The sequence below is a fragment of the Toxorhynchites rutilus genome, chromosome 1, assembly GCF_029784135.1.
Source record: "Toxorhynchites rutilus septentrionalis strain SRP chromosome 1, ASM2978413v1, whole genome shotgun sequence".
In the NCBI taxonomy this organism is placed as follows: Eukaryota; Metazoa; Arthropoda; class Insecta; order Diptera; family Culicidae; genus Toxorhynchites; species Toxorhynchites rutilus.
The window spans coordinates 202235283-202252013 of record NC_073744.1 but is presented as its reverse complement, the minus strand read 5'-3'; the positions used below and the strand labels follow the sequence as shown (position 1 = coordinate 202252013).

Genomic DNA, 16731 nt, shown 5'->3' with positions numbered 1-16731 from the left:
TGGGTCTCAAACTCGGAAGTGTAATATCTATACTGATAGAAATAATTAGTAAATATAACATTTTTTTTGACGTAGGACTACGTCTAACCGGAAGATATAAGGGGTGAAATGGAAATCTAGGCACTGAACAAGTAGGAAAAAATGCAAGATTTGGAACGCTTATAACTCGAGCATTTCTCAATAGATCGCAAAGGTTTTTGCATCAATTGATAGGAAATATATCTACGCGTCTATCATAACGAATAACATTTCATTTTTCTTGAGATAAATAATTGAATAATTGTGAAATATCAAGCATTGTTAAAATGCACTATGTGCCCATTTTTGATTGGTCCATTTTGTGCTCCTCAAATCGTATCGACCAAAACGAGCAACCAGAGCAGCAGCGAAATACAATGAAGCACGATTGGAAAGGAAAAAGAAAAAAAAATGAACGAAACATTGGTCGCAGTCTCACACATGCGTAATTCTCGAGCCAGCTTAAAAGCTTAAAGTCAGCTTAAAAATCCCCGCTCCGCTGCCATAACGATCCATTCTTTGTGTGGACACTAGAGATGGGCAAAACAGTTCACTTTGATGAACGGTTCACTCACTAACCGTTCATCTACGTGAATCAGTTATTTTGAACCGTTCTTTCGTTCAGCGGTATTAAGAACAACATAGAATGTTGGCTGGAACCCAACATCAATAGACAGCTATTAATTGATATCGTTGGATTGGATAGTGTACGTATGGTATTTATGTAATAATTTGATCCGCACAAAATATGTGCAATTTTTCATATTCTCTTTTTGGACAACACACTGGTTCCATGTAAGATTACATATTTCATAATGTTCATTCAGGGAAAAAAATCAACAGCGATTTTCACTAACAATCAATCATACAAACAATCACAATAACACGTACACGCAATAGGCCAATCAATGAATTGAAAGCCACGAAAAAACTGTTTTCTCAACATGCCCTCACTATAAAATTTTATGTTTACCTAATCCATGAATCGCCCCAGCTTCCCCCAGATTTTTTCTGATAATCACGAAATATATGAATGTTAGGCGGAATTGAAAGAATACATGTAATTGAAAATATATATTTTTGCTTTTAAAACTACGAAAATCTAATTTAATTTTTAACACAAAATTGAGTATACATTAACAAAATAAACCCTGCGTTAGATGCATTTTGCTCATCATGACAATATCGTTTTATTTTCCTTACAAGCGTTCTCGTTATATTTGTTCATTCCATCCAGCGCAAATCAGTTCAGCTGCACTAGTTCGTTCGCAAACAGTTCGCCCGCAAACAGTTCGTTCTGAACCAGTTCGTTCACAAGCAGTTCACTCTCCATCAGTTCACTCTCAAACAGTTCACTCGCAAACCGTTCTTTCGGAATCAGTTCGTTCACAAACCGTTCGCTCGCAATCAGTTCGTGGGGAGAACTACCGTTCTTTGAAAAAGAACGACCGTTCGTTCACTCTTTTCGGCGAACTAGTTCGTTCGTACCGTTCGTGAACGGTTTGCCCATCTCTAGTGGACACCGACTGGACAACATCGTTGCTGGACGAGCTGGACGGCGAGGGATCGAGTGCCTTTCTCAAGGCAAGAGGGCGGAGGTGGTAGCGCTGGAGTAGAGTAGAGTAGAGTTTTCAAAGGGCCTTTCTCAAGGCTAGAGACGAATGAACTGCAAAAGTTTAAAGTCTCTATAATACAATACCTTCCTTCCTTCCATAACGATCATTCTCATTCAAACCGTACACCACATCAGTTCGCATCACAACACATCAACAAACCAACCCAAGCAGCCATGTCTGGACATGGCATAGGAGGAAAAGTGAAGGGAAAGGCAAAATCCCGCTCGAACCGTGTTGATCTGGAGTTCCCCGCAAGGGTAGCTAGACCGAGCGCGTTAGAACCAGTGCACCAGTCCACCTAGCCGGCGTTATATAGTTTCGGTGCCGAAGTGATCGAGTTAGTTGGCGAAGCTGCTCACGACAATAAGAAAACCCGCCTACAGAACAGAGCACATTCGGTTCGGTGACGACAACTAGTTTCAGCGAGTGGAAAACGCAATCGCAAAACGGCAGCAGGTAGACGAAGGAAAAAGTTTGTTTGTTTTGGTGGCAAAACCAGTCACCGTAAAAAACGGCGCTTTTCAGGGCCACTAAACCTTTCAAAGAAGAGTTATTAAAAGTTTTTAACAACACCAATGCATTCTAAAGTGATATAATATGACATATAATATAAACTGATTTATTTTGTTTATGCTTATTGGTGGTTGGGGTCCAAATTGATCATTCAGTTTTCACAAACCCATGCATGGCTCCCGAATTAAAAGTGGCTCCAAATTACACCACATTGTATGCAGGATGGCATTAACGAATTTTCTCGGTAGCAAGAACTGCTTTCTTTGGTTGATAACTGATGTTGAAAATTGACTGACGTTACATCTGCATTGTATAGAAAAATACCTAAGGAGCAACATGATGAGCTATATATTTCCTGCTGCTCTGTTCTTATTTTAAAGGACTTTAATCCGAAGGTCATCCGTCCGTGTATTTACTGTTGGTTTTTCAGAACGCTTTTAGCTCGTTTATTTCTCGACAGATCGTAGAGTTCGTCTCCAAAACCTCAGATCTTTTCCATTTTTATTGACTTTGTTTGCGAAGACTACAAATCTTACAATTCATTCGTCTCCGAAACCACAGTTTAAGGTACGGTAATGTGCTCAATAGTGAAATATATGATAGTGAACGAGCTGATGACCACCTATGCATTCCCTATCACAGCCATCATTTTGATTGTACGATATGTGCATACGCCGAAAGATGCCCGGCGTTGAACATTTAATAAGTACAAAGCCTTCAGAAAAAAATCAAGAATCAAGTTTGTAACAAAACGCAAAAACACAACACCAAAGGTTATTTTCAGAACCCCAACATGTTCATAAAGAGTAAACAGTAAACTAATCTATTTTTCAGGTAGATAGGTAGGTATTCACGTAGGAGAACAAAATAAAACAACATATTTAAAAAATATATTTAGCAAAAGCTTTGTATAGTCCTACGTCACTCCGGTTATGTCCCCGACATTACCCACTCGTCTTTTTGGTAAATGTTACCAATCTATTCGCGTTGACGGCGGAATGGTGCCGACATCTGGATACGACATTAGTTTGTGTGAATCCAAATATTCTCGGTTTGGATAAGTCGGCCCTAAGGCAGTTTCAAATTGTTAAAATTTGAATGAAATTTTTTTCTACTCACCAAAGCTCACCATTATAATATCAATTTATGTTTGGACACAATTTTTGTATGATATTTTTTTACTACTTGCAATCAAAAGTGATTTTAATTTACATGATGTGCTAATTTGATTTGGGAAAAATAATTTTCATTCATAATTTTAATTTTAAAAGTGCGTGATTTCTTCTGCAAACCCATATTGTCATGCCTACTCCCCCATTTCGTAATACGAAGCTCAATGCCGTCAACGCGGATAGTCATTTTCTGCCGTACTAATTGACGAATTTACGTTGGATTTACAACCAGATGGCGCAGCGAGTAAAATGAGGATGTTTTGTTTTTTTGGTATGAAATTCGTTCAAATTTTCTAGAAAAATCAGAAGTTATCTTCAAATTTCCCGGTTTCATGTAATCTTTCCACGCTGAAAAGGTTAGAAAATCATCATTTTACAATGTGCTATGTGTATTACGAGGAATGGCTTGTTATAAGTATTGTAACTTTAATTTTTTTCAACTAAGTAAACGATGAATAGGGTGTCTTGCGCTAAAAATACTGCAAATCCTTCTCGTATCGGCCCCTACATAATCAATGATATCAGCCAATTTGATATGATATCGATTTCATCGCAATTATCCATAGTATCAAAAACCGGTATGCATTATCAAATTTAAAATTTTCGAAGATTATCTATGACTTTGGTTAAATCGCGTGTTGAAATTACCGTAAATATACAAAACTCCAATTTTCTTACCATATACTGACGACATTCAATGGCTGAAATGAATCTAAATTGAAATAAAATGAATAATCACCACCGAATCTTGCTTTTCAGTGCATAAAATAAACAAACACCCTCACTTTTGTGGTTCTGAGCTCTAATGTAGATGTCGCATGAGCTGATTCAGCTTTGCGTAAATTCGTCAATAAACATATATGTCAAGAACAAAACCATTTATGTCGTAAACCCAATATCGGCTACATTTTCCCGGCGAAAATGCACGTATTTGAATTATATCAAAACTCTTATCTACTCTAGCTGACTGCTCAGTCAAGTTTTATGTTTTCATACCATGAGTACCTTACCCACGACGTGCACCCTTCACCAGGCATCTCCAACCAAGTTTGCTTCCCACACTTTTGCAATTCCTCTGTCATTTTTGAACTGTCCATGAGACAAAAAATCAATGGAATCCAAGATCATCTACGATCCAATATTATTTCGTCGATATTTTCGGAAAAATATGGGAAAGTTAGATCTGATAAAATGTTCTTTACTGGCGGTTCATTCATAAACGGGTCCACTGGCTTCGGCATCTTCAATGAAAATTCCAGTGCCTCTTTCAAACTCAAAGATCCTTGTTCCGTGTATGTCGCTGAACTGGGTGCGATATACTACGCACCAGAGATCATTGAAACATTGTCCATCGACCATTATTTTATTTTTTCAGACAGTCTCGGCTCAATAGAGGCAATCCGCTCAATGAAAGTTGATAAACGCTCATCTTATTTCCTAACAAGAATAAGACGTCTATTGAGTGTTTTGGTCGAAAAATTATTCAAGATTACCTTTGCATGGGTTCCCTCTCATTGCTCGATTCCGGGGAATGAAAAAGCGGACTCGCTAGCTAAGGTGGGCGCATCACAAGGCACACTTTTTGAAAGGCAAATTGCTTATAATGAATTTTTCCACATTCTTCGTCAGCACACACTCGTTAGTTGACAGCGCATGTAGAGTGAAGATGAGTTCGGTCGTTGGTTACACACGATTATCCCTAAGGTCTCGACGAGTACATGGTTCAAGGGGTTGAATGTAGGTCGTGATTTCATTCGCGTGATATCTTGGCTTATGTCCAATCACTACAACCTAAACGCGCGTCTTTATCGCATTGGTCTCGCAGTAAACAATATTTGGCGATGGTTACCACGACATCGAGCATGCTGTCTGGTCGTGTATCCAGTTCCATGCTGCCCGCTCTCAGCTGTCCAGAGCATTGAGGGCACTAGGCAGACAATCGGGAATCCCCGTCCGGGATATCTTAGGTAGCCTGATCTTTTGCTTCATCTATACCTGTTCCTCAGAAACGCCGATGTCAACGTTTAATGATGTTTTCTTCGTTGTGTCCCCGTTGCATATCCCTCCTATCCAAACGATAAACTTTTACTTAGTCGCGGCAATACATACACACACTCTTTACAGATACACGGGCCAAAGGTTGTGCAGTCCACTGATCATTCAACAAGAGCCAAAGGTTGTACCGCTTATGACAACTCTACACGAGCTGATGATTGTGCCGGCTAGTGACCATTCTATCCTGGATTCCTCGAGTCAAGAGAGATGTACCACGATTGATATGAGGTACAGACTAAAGGGCGTCGCTGATCAATTGTCAGTTGCAATAGGAAGTATCCCGTGTTGGCCACACATATAGAGTACTGGAGACTGCAACATTCCAATTATGAGAATATTTGTAATACTAACCTCGAACCAACCGCGAGTAATCGGCTACATATTACTAACATAGTTGTAAGACAAAAATTCTCAAAATATTGGAGTCCCGGCCCCGTCAGGCTAACGCTACATGTGCCTTTATAAAATATATATTTTGGGAAAAAAAAATCTTATCTACGCAGAAGAAAGCAGAAGGGGAATTATTTGCTTGAAGGGGGGAAGAGACAGACGAGCGAGCTTGGGCACAAGCGTATTGTGTTTTGTTTACAAACAAAACACAGTAGACTTTTGGGTTTACATTGTCGTCGACAACGACAGCCATCATTGGAGCCCAAGTGAAATCCAAGCCCATCAGCAGCTCGCGTGCATTGTTTTTATTGTTAGCTTCGTTTACTATATATATATATATATATATATATATATATATATATATATATATATATATATATATATATATTTATATATATAATTGACTCCGTATGACTTAGATTGAGATGAAAAGTTTTCTGGTTGAGCCTTAAGGTGGAAACAGAATGCCGCGTTGTGCGTTGCTTCTCATCGGCTGTCATTGCTTGCGTTTTGTACTAAACATTCGCCCGACGCAGTCTGTTGATTTGCAGTCACAATCTAGCATTCGCGTCACCAGTTTTCATGTAAACAAAAACAAAATAAAATTCGTATGAAAATCTTGTTCTTGTTAAGTTCACGGATCAGTTGAATGTTTTTATAAACAACACATTGACATATCCGCGCTGGCGGCATTGAGCTTCGTTTACTAGTTCAGGGAAGCGTGAAAGAATAGCTGATTTTCAGTCGGAATGAACACGGTGCTCCCTTGGCCGAGTGGTTAGCGTCATAACTAACATGCCGGGTGTTCGGGTTCGATTCCCGTTCTGGTCGGGGGAATTTTTGGTCAAAGAAATTTCCTCCGACTTGCACTGTGATCACGCGTATTCTAGAGCTTGCCACTCAGAATGCATTCAAGGCGTGTTAATTGGCATAGAAATCTCAACTAAGTACTAAAAAAAAATGACGCAAGTAATACTACGTTGAGACGGCGGAGTTCCTCTAGGAACGTTAGTGCCATTGAAGAAGAAGAAGAAGAACACGTTTTCAAAATTAAAATTATGAATGAAGATCAGCTTTTCCATATCAAAATGAAAAACATTTTTGTTTGCAGGTGGTACAAAAGTCTCATACGGAAATTGTTTATGAATAAAACTCTATAACATGATGCAAAAAGCAATGTTGGAATTGTTTGGCCATATGGTTGAATGAAAGTCAGAAACACGTGTTTCAAGTAATCAAATAACATGATGTGAAAATTTTCATTCAAAATTTAGAATTTAAAAACCGGCTTCGTATCTTCTACTCTGATAGAGATTACACTAACGAGTTTGGGAATCAAATTATTGCCCTAATTTTAAGTTGCCACCAGACGTCGACACCATGCCACTGTCATCGCGAATTCGGCGCAAGCAGTTTAGAACAAATGTTAGCGTTTAGTACAACGATGCTAATGACGAAACGCATTATTGTGTTCGATTAACTGGAAACACACATATTTAAAATGAAGTGTCAACGCACAATTGTCGCAACGCGACGCATAACGCGGCATTCTGGTCCCACCTTTAGTTTTAGACGACTGAAGTTTTTAGCAACCTAATTGTGAAAAAAGTATTTCCAATTGCTGACAAAAGTCAAACTTCCATGAAGTTGCTCTAGAATTCAAACATAGTAGACATTAGAATACTATTTCTGAAATCAAAGAAAAAAGTAAACATTTTAGTTCGTGATATGTTCTGTTTTTTTTTTTGTTCAGAATTCGAAAAATATGATTTGGAAATCTGTAATTAGCTTCTGTACATCCTTTTTCAACGTTATTCGTTGACATATTCAATTTTGTACCATTTGAGTAACTGACTGGTATGCCTGGTATGTGAACTTCCTATCTTCCTGGCTACTAACACAATCAAAGTTCAACACAACCAAAACCCGTGAATCTTCCCACCTTCTATTCTTCATCTCGGCACAGCGCTATGTGGCGCAATACGCTCCATTTGTGTTGGTTGGGATCAAGATGGTGGAGTTAACAGGTGGCTCGTAATTTACACTATTTAGAAAAGACGTATGAGGAATGGCAAGACGAAAAGTTTGGATTTGTTTATGTTATTACTTACGTTGATATGGTTGCATTTGATTTCGTCGAAGGTATTTGAAGCAGTATAATAAATAAACAGTTGTCGTTGAAAATTGTTACCTAGTAACCTTTATGCATATGCTTCCGCCAGTTGGCTCGGCTAATGTCATTCAAGGAATGCTTTGATCGTGGTACCGCCACTGGCGTATAATTTGCAGCTTTGTGTTTTGTGCTGGTTCATAACGGCAATCAACCGTGCCGGTGAAACTGTAGTCAATGTTTAGTGTTGATTGGATACCATCAATGTAAATAAGTTCAAACTTACGGGATACGTCCGAACGGCAATTCTGACATTACGTTTTACCTTCCACTTCACTTATCTTGGTTGGGATAGGGTTGCCAGAGCCCCGGTCTTATCCTACACTGAGAGGAATCATTAGTAAATATTACTAATTTTTTGGTACATGTTACCAATTCCAGAGTGATTTTCTACCCTACTAATCATTGGTACATTCTACGAAAACAGATTAGTAGGTTTATATGTCAAACGAAACTACGATCCGGACTGTACTACTGGTCCAGTGTTGGATCAATATCAGCTCAATGAAGGTGATTTGTCGGTTCAATAAAGGGCGTTTATTGATTAACCTTTGGAACGATATCAGTAGAAATGTTGTTTCTCAATTGTAAGAGTTATTCATCAGGGTTAAAATAATATTTTTTTCCTTTTTGTTTTATTTAAAATCCTGTGTTTGATAACATGTTATTTTAATATAATATTTCACTAATCACTTATTCTATATACAATTTCAATAGTTCTACAATAAAAAAAATGTAAAATATGAAAACAACAATAATTCTCGTCGCAATAACTCCTTCTACTGCATCGCTGTCTCTAGAGAATGGGGCGCTGATTAGCAGGAAGTTGATGACACCAGTACCCAGTACTCTTAGTTCGTATTTATTCCTCTCGTGCTCTGAAGAAGAAAAGAAATATTGATATATTAATGGTATTAAAAATATAAATTTCAGATTTACAGATTGTGTCTACTTACGATCTTGTCGTGGATATTTAAGAAGAAAACGATTACGTCTCCGACCAGGTATCGCCTACCGAAATCTTCGACCCTGCGCAGGTGTAGTTTACTTGCCCATTTAATTGTGACGCTTTGGAATGCCCCAGAGTTCGAAGAAGGGGGTTCATATAAACTTACATTTGAAATTTTTCGGCAACCATCTATGTGATTTGCTCTTGGTGAGGCAGTGGAAATGTGTCTTCAGTAGGAATTTGGGGCTTGTTTTCTTGTAACAGAACAACTACATTGGATTGAGGGGTCGTGATTGGTCGTATTGAACAATCGGATTCGATATTTGTGCTCATGCTTATATTGTAGCCATCAAAAGCACACGATGGATCATCATTCCCCAACATCGTTTCGGAATTGCAGTCCTGATGAAGCAAAAAAAACTAATTCAAACAGATTGTTAACAAAAAACTACTTTTACAAACCCTCATCAGTCCCACAGTCCGTACCTCAAACTAAAAGTATGTCTGTCTTGACATAACAGCATACGTCTTCTCCGCTAGGTGCGTTCTGATGGTTGCGAAGTTCTGTCTGAATGCTTCCGCCGCAAGGGGCTCATTCGTCTCACCAGTTTGTTGGTCCGAATTGTATCCATAGATCAACAGCTTTCTGATAGTCGCCATAGCCGTATATGCTGTACGGAACTGAATGGGAGCTACGATGGTTTTCGTTGTCTTTGTTTAACTTTGTTGAATTCGCTCTTTGTCTCACAAGTTGTGAGTGCTCTCGACCAGCAGATCGCCGAATTCTTCCATCTTAGGGTTCAATATCGCAGACAGAAACGCGGAAACCAAAATAAAATTGACAACTTAGCTTCGACGAGCAGCTCATCACCGGAAAAAAAAACATTCAAGTTAGATTTTTTTGATTCATTTGATACCGTTTGCACGGACCGATGGTGAATCGTTATTGGTTCTTCCTTTCCCTAGTTTGTATCGCCAAATATTAGCATCGAATAATGGCTGTTGTAAAATGTTCGTTTACGATTGATCGCAAATGGAAATGCTTCTATCAGTAGTAGAATAGAAGAAACGTCGTCCAAAATGAGTGTATTTCGGAATATCTAGAATTTACCAACATAGAGAAAACATTAGATAAGAACGGAAACATAACAAAAACAAATGCTTACCTCCGAATTGCTTCGCTTCCACAAAAAAATGGCGATTACGAAGTGCGCACTTCACAGTCGCTAGGAATGAAAACATTGAAGGTTACAAATGGCATGAAGTAAAATGTACGAATCTCTGGTAGGGATGTACATTACATCTGACATCAGTTTTACCGGATTTTGGTAATATGTACAAAAAATTTGTACATTTTACCAATGTTTCAACTACTAAAGATTTGGTAGCTTCATTTACTAATGTTTGTCTCCAGTGTATTTAAATTTTAAATTTGAATAAACTCGCAAAATTGCTCTTTCGGCATGTTTATATTTTTCTTAAAAATGTGAAATATACCCAACATTTTATCCAACCTAATATTTCCGGTTACATACATTTATTGTACGTAATATTGTATTATTCGTTCTTTATAATAATTAATCACAATGCACCTTTTCAAATTGGAAAGCGGGACGAAACTCACTTTGTAGTACTAGATTCTTAGCAGTCGACATATTTGAAAACGGATATTGAACTAGTCTTACTCTGTTTTGAATTCCAGGAATTAAAACAATTCAGTCCAGATAACGTTGTTCGTAGTTTGATTCGATGCGTTCATTGGCGAATTTGGAATAAAACGTAACTATCACCCATATGGAAGCCATACTGGAACGAATAGTATGTATATGTTTCGCTTTCGGAGTTTCAAAATCTAATGGTTCTTCTCTCCCACAGGAAACAATTGGAAATAGCGAAAAATCAAACGAATTAACATTACCTTCCGTGGTAGAATCCTCTGGATTGGTCACTGAAGGAGGTATTGAGAAATCGAAATTAACGCTGGAAAAGTATGAATTCATAAAAATTATCGGAAAAGGAGCCTATGGGAAGGTGAGTCTCTGCCGGCACAGAGAAACTTCTCGTTATTACGCTGTGAAAGTACTCCGGAAGAACGTTATCGCCCGCGAGAAGCAAATTACGCACACGACAAACGAAATTAATGTGCTGAAAAAAATCAACCACCCGTTTTTGGTGGCATTAAAAGCTTCTTTCCAAACGATGGATAGGATATACTTCGTGATGGAGTATGTTTGTGGAGGGGAATTATATTTCCATCTCAGAAAAGATTTATTCTTCACTGAGGAGCGCGCAAAGTTTTACGGTGCCGAAATTACTCTAGCCATAGAGTATCTCCACTCGCTGAAAATCATCTACCGCGATTTGAAATTGGAAAATCTGTTGCTCGACAAACACGGCCACATAAAAATCGTTGACTTCGGTCTCAGCAAGGAACAGGATGGTAAAACACCGAATAGTTTTTGCGGTACCCCGGAATACCTCGCACCGGAAGTATTACTAAACGAGGCTTACGGTCCAGCAGTTGACTGGTGGGGAGTAGGGGTGCTAATGTATGAAATGATGTACGGCAAGCTGCCGTTCAATAACTCCAACCAAAGCACTCTTTTCACGTTGATTGTCACGGCACAAGCACATTTTCCACCATTCCTCAGTCCCAATGCCCGAGATTTGCTCCGTCAGCTTCTGACGAAATATCCCGACCATCGGCTCGGATGTGGCCCGACCGGTGCGAAGGAAATCTTGGATCATACCTTTTACGCGAACATCAACTGGAATGATGTGATCCACAAACGACTGGCCCCTCCTTACGTGCCACGCATCACATCCGAAACAGACACTCGCTATTTTGACGATGAGTTAACCGAATATACCGTTTCCGTTACGCCACCCGACACGGACAATTACCCGCTTAGTGGTATAGACGAGAGTGAACTGGATTTTCCAGGATTCAGTTTTGATAATATGACACCATCGTTGGATGAGGCTGCGGATGACAACTTGAGCTATCTGGAGGTCAAAACATAAGTGCATTTTCAAGCCTACTTGTATGAAATTGTATGCTTCAATCACATCTAGAGAGAACTTTTTCGTTGATTTAAAAATATGGAAATAGATTTTGACAGAAACAGTTGATAGTTGATAAGACCGCATGTACTTGTAAAATAGTTACATAAAAATCGGACTTGAAATAACACAACAATTAAACACATATCCGTTTAACGGGTACCGGCATCTGTATTGCCAACGATTTTATTTTTTTCTCTTTAATTATCAAATCTAACCTTATGTGGTAACTTGTTCTGATGTCTTTTTTTGAGCGCGAAAAAATCAAAAATTATTCATTTTTGTTTTAGCAACTCCCAATTTAGAGCAGTCAGAGCAAATTTCCCGTAAAGTCGTTGAAAAACAATCATTTTGCTGAAGTTTTCAATGCATAAGAATTGTTCAGGACTTGCTGAGCAGGGATGCCAGGTGATTTTTTCAAATGTCTTCCCATGGTACGAAAAAATGTCTGCACAAACGTAACGGAGGAAACAAAAATTTACAACTTACTTTTGAATTTTGATAGCTTTATGAAGCTTTACCTTTATTTATTCTAATTGGTATTGTTATATAGTGCATTTCATTAATCTTACCTTAAGGTTTTGAAGTTTATTTAAATAAATCTGAAAAAAGAATATATTGTGCAGCTGCGAAAGTTTGCCCCTCAGTGAGTCAAATGTCTTCAAAATGAAGACATGTCTTCAAACCTGGCATCTCTGCTGCTGAGTCTGATCGTGAGTTTTATCAGTTGTTTTTATTGAAACTAACATCAAAAAAATTATAGCAGGTTGTGTCCAAGACACGACTACTTTGTTGACGTAGAACTACCCTGTTATTTTGTTCAAGTCGCTCGTTAACCCTCCTGTACTCGCGTGCGAAGTCATAACACGTATACTCGCGCACGGTGTCACAGACCGAAAATTGAACTTCTCTGTAATGTTGCCATTGTGTATTTTTCAGGCTTTATTGGCATTTATTTCAAGAAGAGGGTATGATTGAATGAAAAAACTTCCAAACATATGTTTTCTTCGTCTTTATCATGTTTTAATAGTCAACAAATTCAGCCTCCTCAAAATAGAGTAATTTTTGATACTCCAACACAAATCACGAATTTCGAATTTTTCACTGTTATTAATTAAAAGTAAGCAACTGAATATAATTCATGGAAGTATAAAGAGCTATAAAATAACATAAAAACGTATCAATCGATTGTGGTTTCATTGGAGTAAGAATCAGAACATACCATAACTGAATGCTCGAAACAAACATATTTTTTCACACTTTATGCAGTTGTTGTGTGTTTTTCGGGTCTTTTATCAAAGAGAAGAATGTATAACAACCTTCTAGATAATTACTAGATGATAAAAGCTCTGGAATATAAAGTTTGCATATTTCTAATATGCTTTGTCTTCTAGGATTTCTAGGAACTTGCTTTCCTTGTACTTGTTTTCTTGTCGCTATTGTCCATTATTAAAAAAATATCCCCAAAACTGTAACTGTTAAAAATTACCATAAGCTACCGATCTGTTTATAGTTTACTGTTTACAATTCTTCCACAAGTAAAATTCTTTCACAAGTGTGTATATGTATAACCATTACATTTAGCGAATAACTATACGAAAGTCAAACATATATTTTGCTTTTGAACGTATGAATCTAACGACGAATAGTTAATATATGGATCCATTCAATCCAGTTACAAAAGGGACTGAAATCAAATAAGAATAGTCCTGTAAAGATATTTTGCTTATATTCGATAAATATTCCACGCTACTAACATTATTTTATTCATTTCATTCAACAATATTCTAGAATATAAAAAAAGGCACATGTCCAAAAAAATTACTCCTATACTCGCGTCGATGTGTCAGACCGAATATGTTAAAAAAGTGGCACAAGTCCCGTTTGTACCAACACATGCGATACGTTAAACGATGACGAACGACGAATAACAAAGCTAGAGAAAATCGCAAAGTTGTAGTGTTGATATTTTCTGAGAAATGAACTAATTATTGATTTCTCGGTCTGACAGACCAATGCGCGAGTATAGGAGTGTTAATAACTTCGGATATTGTTTTACACACACACTTATCTCCGCTTTGCGCTCTTCTCAACAGAAGCCCTTTCTATTATTATTTCCAGTATCGATTAGCTTAACTGTCATCCTTGGGAGATAGTTTTGCTGCTCTCATGCGGAATCAAATCACACACAAATTTTTTGATGAATTAATTTCTTCGTGAGCCGATGATAGCCTAGTTTGATGATTCCCCACACAATTGTGTAGTTCAGAACCTTAATGGAATGGCGTCAGTTTGACTTAATGATTGCAATGCCAGAGACATCAGCGAGTAAGTAATTTGGTAACAGCCCGATCCGAAACGAAGACATGTGATGACGCAAAACAAGGAAGAACAAGCGATTTTCATTGCTTCGTGTCTAGCACAATACTGAAAGTTCGCCTCAGCGAGATCCAATATTTATGCTCTATGCAAATATTCTCGTTCGTTCGTCTTCTTCCTATTTTCTTTGTTCACGGAGACTTTAAATCATTCCCCTTCGTTGATCGCCGATAAGTTGCTCGTTATTGACGGCATGGGTAGGGAAGCTCACAAATGAGCAGAAGAAATGTATGGAAAAATGGAGATGCTTCTAGTTTCCTTCAATTCAAACCGTTTACACAACAGAGGATTGTAATATTATATATAGCATAAAAAACAAATCTTGAGGAATTTCCGAATTGTTTGGTATATAAATCGTCTAAATCCGTTCGCGACAAAAATAGTAATTAACGTTAACTTTATTTCATAAAATCGTGACCTGTTTTCTGATTTGGCACCCTAAATGAAAGATGTAGTTCTACGTCAAAATTCAAATACAAAAAAATCATTTTCCCCATCAAGTGTTTTCCGCTAAACGGGCAGGTGCCAACTATATTGCTATTTTTTCGAAAAAAAAGGTGAAAAAACTCAAAATTGAAAAAAAATATTAGGCCTACAAAATTTTAGTCAAAGAATAGAATGTAGGAAATTATTTTGGTTTTCATTATAAATTATCAAAACTTTTTTTGGAAAAAAATTTCATTGAAAAAAAAATATTTTGAAAATAAAAGTTCATTTTTCTCGAAAACATATGCTTTAAAAATTCTGAAGGAAATAGATATAGATAGCCCCTAAAAATTTCCAACAAGTTTTCCATATATCAGACGATGGGCACATTTACATGAAAAAAGTTTTTCGAACAACAACCTTTTCATGTTTTTCTTTGAAAAAATGCTATTAATTTTCAATTCGTAAATTTTTTTTGTATAAATTATCGCATTTTAAATGCTCTGCTAACATTTCTCTATTTAGAAACATGTCAAGAACATGTCAAACGTGAGAATTTACACACAAAAAAGTTACGAGCAAAACATTTTTTTTTTCAGGAGTCTTCATACAAAAAATGACATATATTTCAAAAACTATAAAAGATAGAAAGTTGATGTTTTCAACAAAAGTTTATATTTTAACAAGATCTAAAACTTTGTCGAATACACTATATCGCCATCTTGACTTTATTCAAAATTAGAAAGTTGTATTTTTTTCAAAGAAAACATGAAAAAGTTGTTCGAAAAACTTTTTCCCTGTAAAAGTACCCATCTTTCGATGTGTGGACGACTTGTTGGAAATTATTCATATATATATTTTTGGGAATTTAAAAAAAATACGTTATCGAGAAAAATGAATTTTAATTTTTTAAATATCTTTTTTGTCAGCGAAATTTTTTTCCAAAATTTTTTTGGTAATTTTTCAAACAATTTCCTACATTTCATTCTGTGACAAGAATTTTGTAGGTATCATAGTTTTTGAGTTATAAATTTTTGTAAAATATTAAGAAAAAAAATAGGCTTTTTCCAAAAAGTAGTCTAATTGTTTTTGGAATATTTGAAGTAAGAAAAGTGGATTAAATGACCCATTTCTTTACACCCACAACGTTTCACTACTATCTGAGATGGTGCTGCCAACTGCTCAGACTAGTTGGCAAGAAATTCGTCATATGTTGAATTCAATTGTATTCGGAAATTGTTTGATTCAATCAAAAATTTAATCAGTACGAACAAATGCCTACTTAACCAACGGTAGTTCCACGTCAACCTTGCGGTTATATCACAGATATACCGGACCCATTTTTCATTTTCCTGAATTTCTTTAGTAACAATGATAAAAACGTGGGGTTGAACATGTTGAAAATGAGATCAATGGAAGCGTTCACTTGAATAATGGGCCTCATTCCCGTATACACTTCACGGTGAAAACGGAATGAAGTGTATCCGCGATGACAACGGCACGGTGTCGACATCTATATATACGAAGTTAGTTTTCCACTAAAACTTTTCATTATAACATAAAATGATCGTCAGACACAATTTTTGTAAGATTTTTTTTTATCACATAAAAAAAACAGTTATCCGTTTACATTGAACACTTATTTGATACGGAGAAGTTAATTTCTAATTTCTATTTGAAAAGTCTGAAAATCCAATATTACCTTCATTAACTCGTTTCGTGAAGTGTATACGGGAATAAGACCCAATATCTTATAATACTTACCGAATGAGCAGTAATTTCATCTCGTCCAATAGCTTGAAGATGCACCAAAAATTAACTGAAAATGCTACGCAATGCTTTCGTATAACAATGCGGACTTCTACGCCTACTGTAATCGCAATTTTTTATCGATCCGATTTTTTGTCGCTTTAGGCACACGAGCACCAAAAATGCAGATACATTTGTCCGAAGGCTTTCGAAGAATTGGCCAAAATTTCA

General features: G+C 37.0%; 1 protein-coding gene and 1 long non-coding RNA gene across 3 annotated transcripts in view; one reads left to right on the top strand and one right to left on the bottom strand.

Moving 5' to 3' along the window:
• Positions 1–8567: 8567 nt before the first annotated feature.
• On the bottom strand, positions 8568–10246 carry LOC129763432 (uncharacterized). 2 transcript variants are annotated; one of them, XR_008740921.1, is made up of 4 exons: positions 10050–10246; positions 9346–9983; positions 8891–9285; positions 8568–8812 (listed from the first exon to the last, which is right to left on the bottom strand). It is a non-coding gene; the product is annotated as an uncharacterized LOC129763432 (long non-coding RNA). The 2 variants fall into 2 exon arrangements; XR_008740922.1 differs by having other exon boundaries at positions 9370–9983; positions 10050–10244.
• A 350-nt stretch (positions 10247–10596) lies between these two features.
• The window catches only part of LOC129761704 (uncharacterized), a 31148-nt gene continuing 25013 nt past the window's right edge, over positions 10597–16731 (top strand). Inside the window, exons 1-2 of the mRNA XM_055759443.1 lie at positions 10597–10701; positions 10759–11902. Of these exons, the coding sequence (XP_055615418.1) occupies positions 10678–10701; positions 10759–11902 (1168 nt within the window). The 5' untranslated portion in view covers positions 10597–10677. The remainder of the gene's footprint in view (positions 10702–10758; positions 11903–16731) is intronic.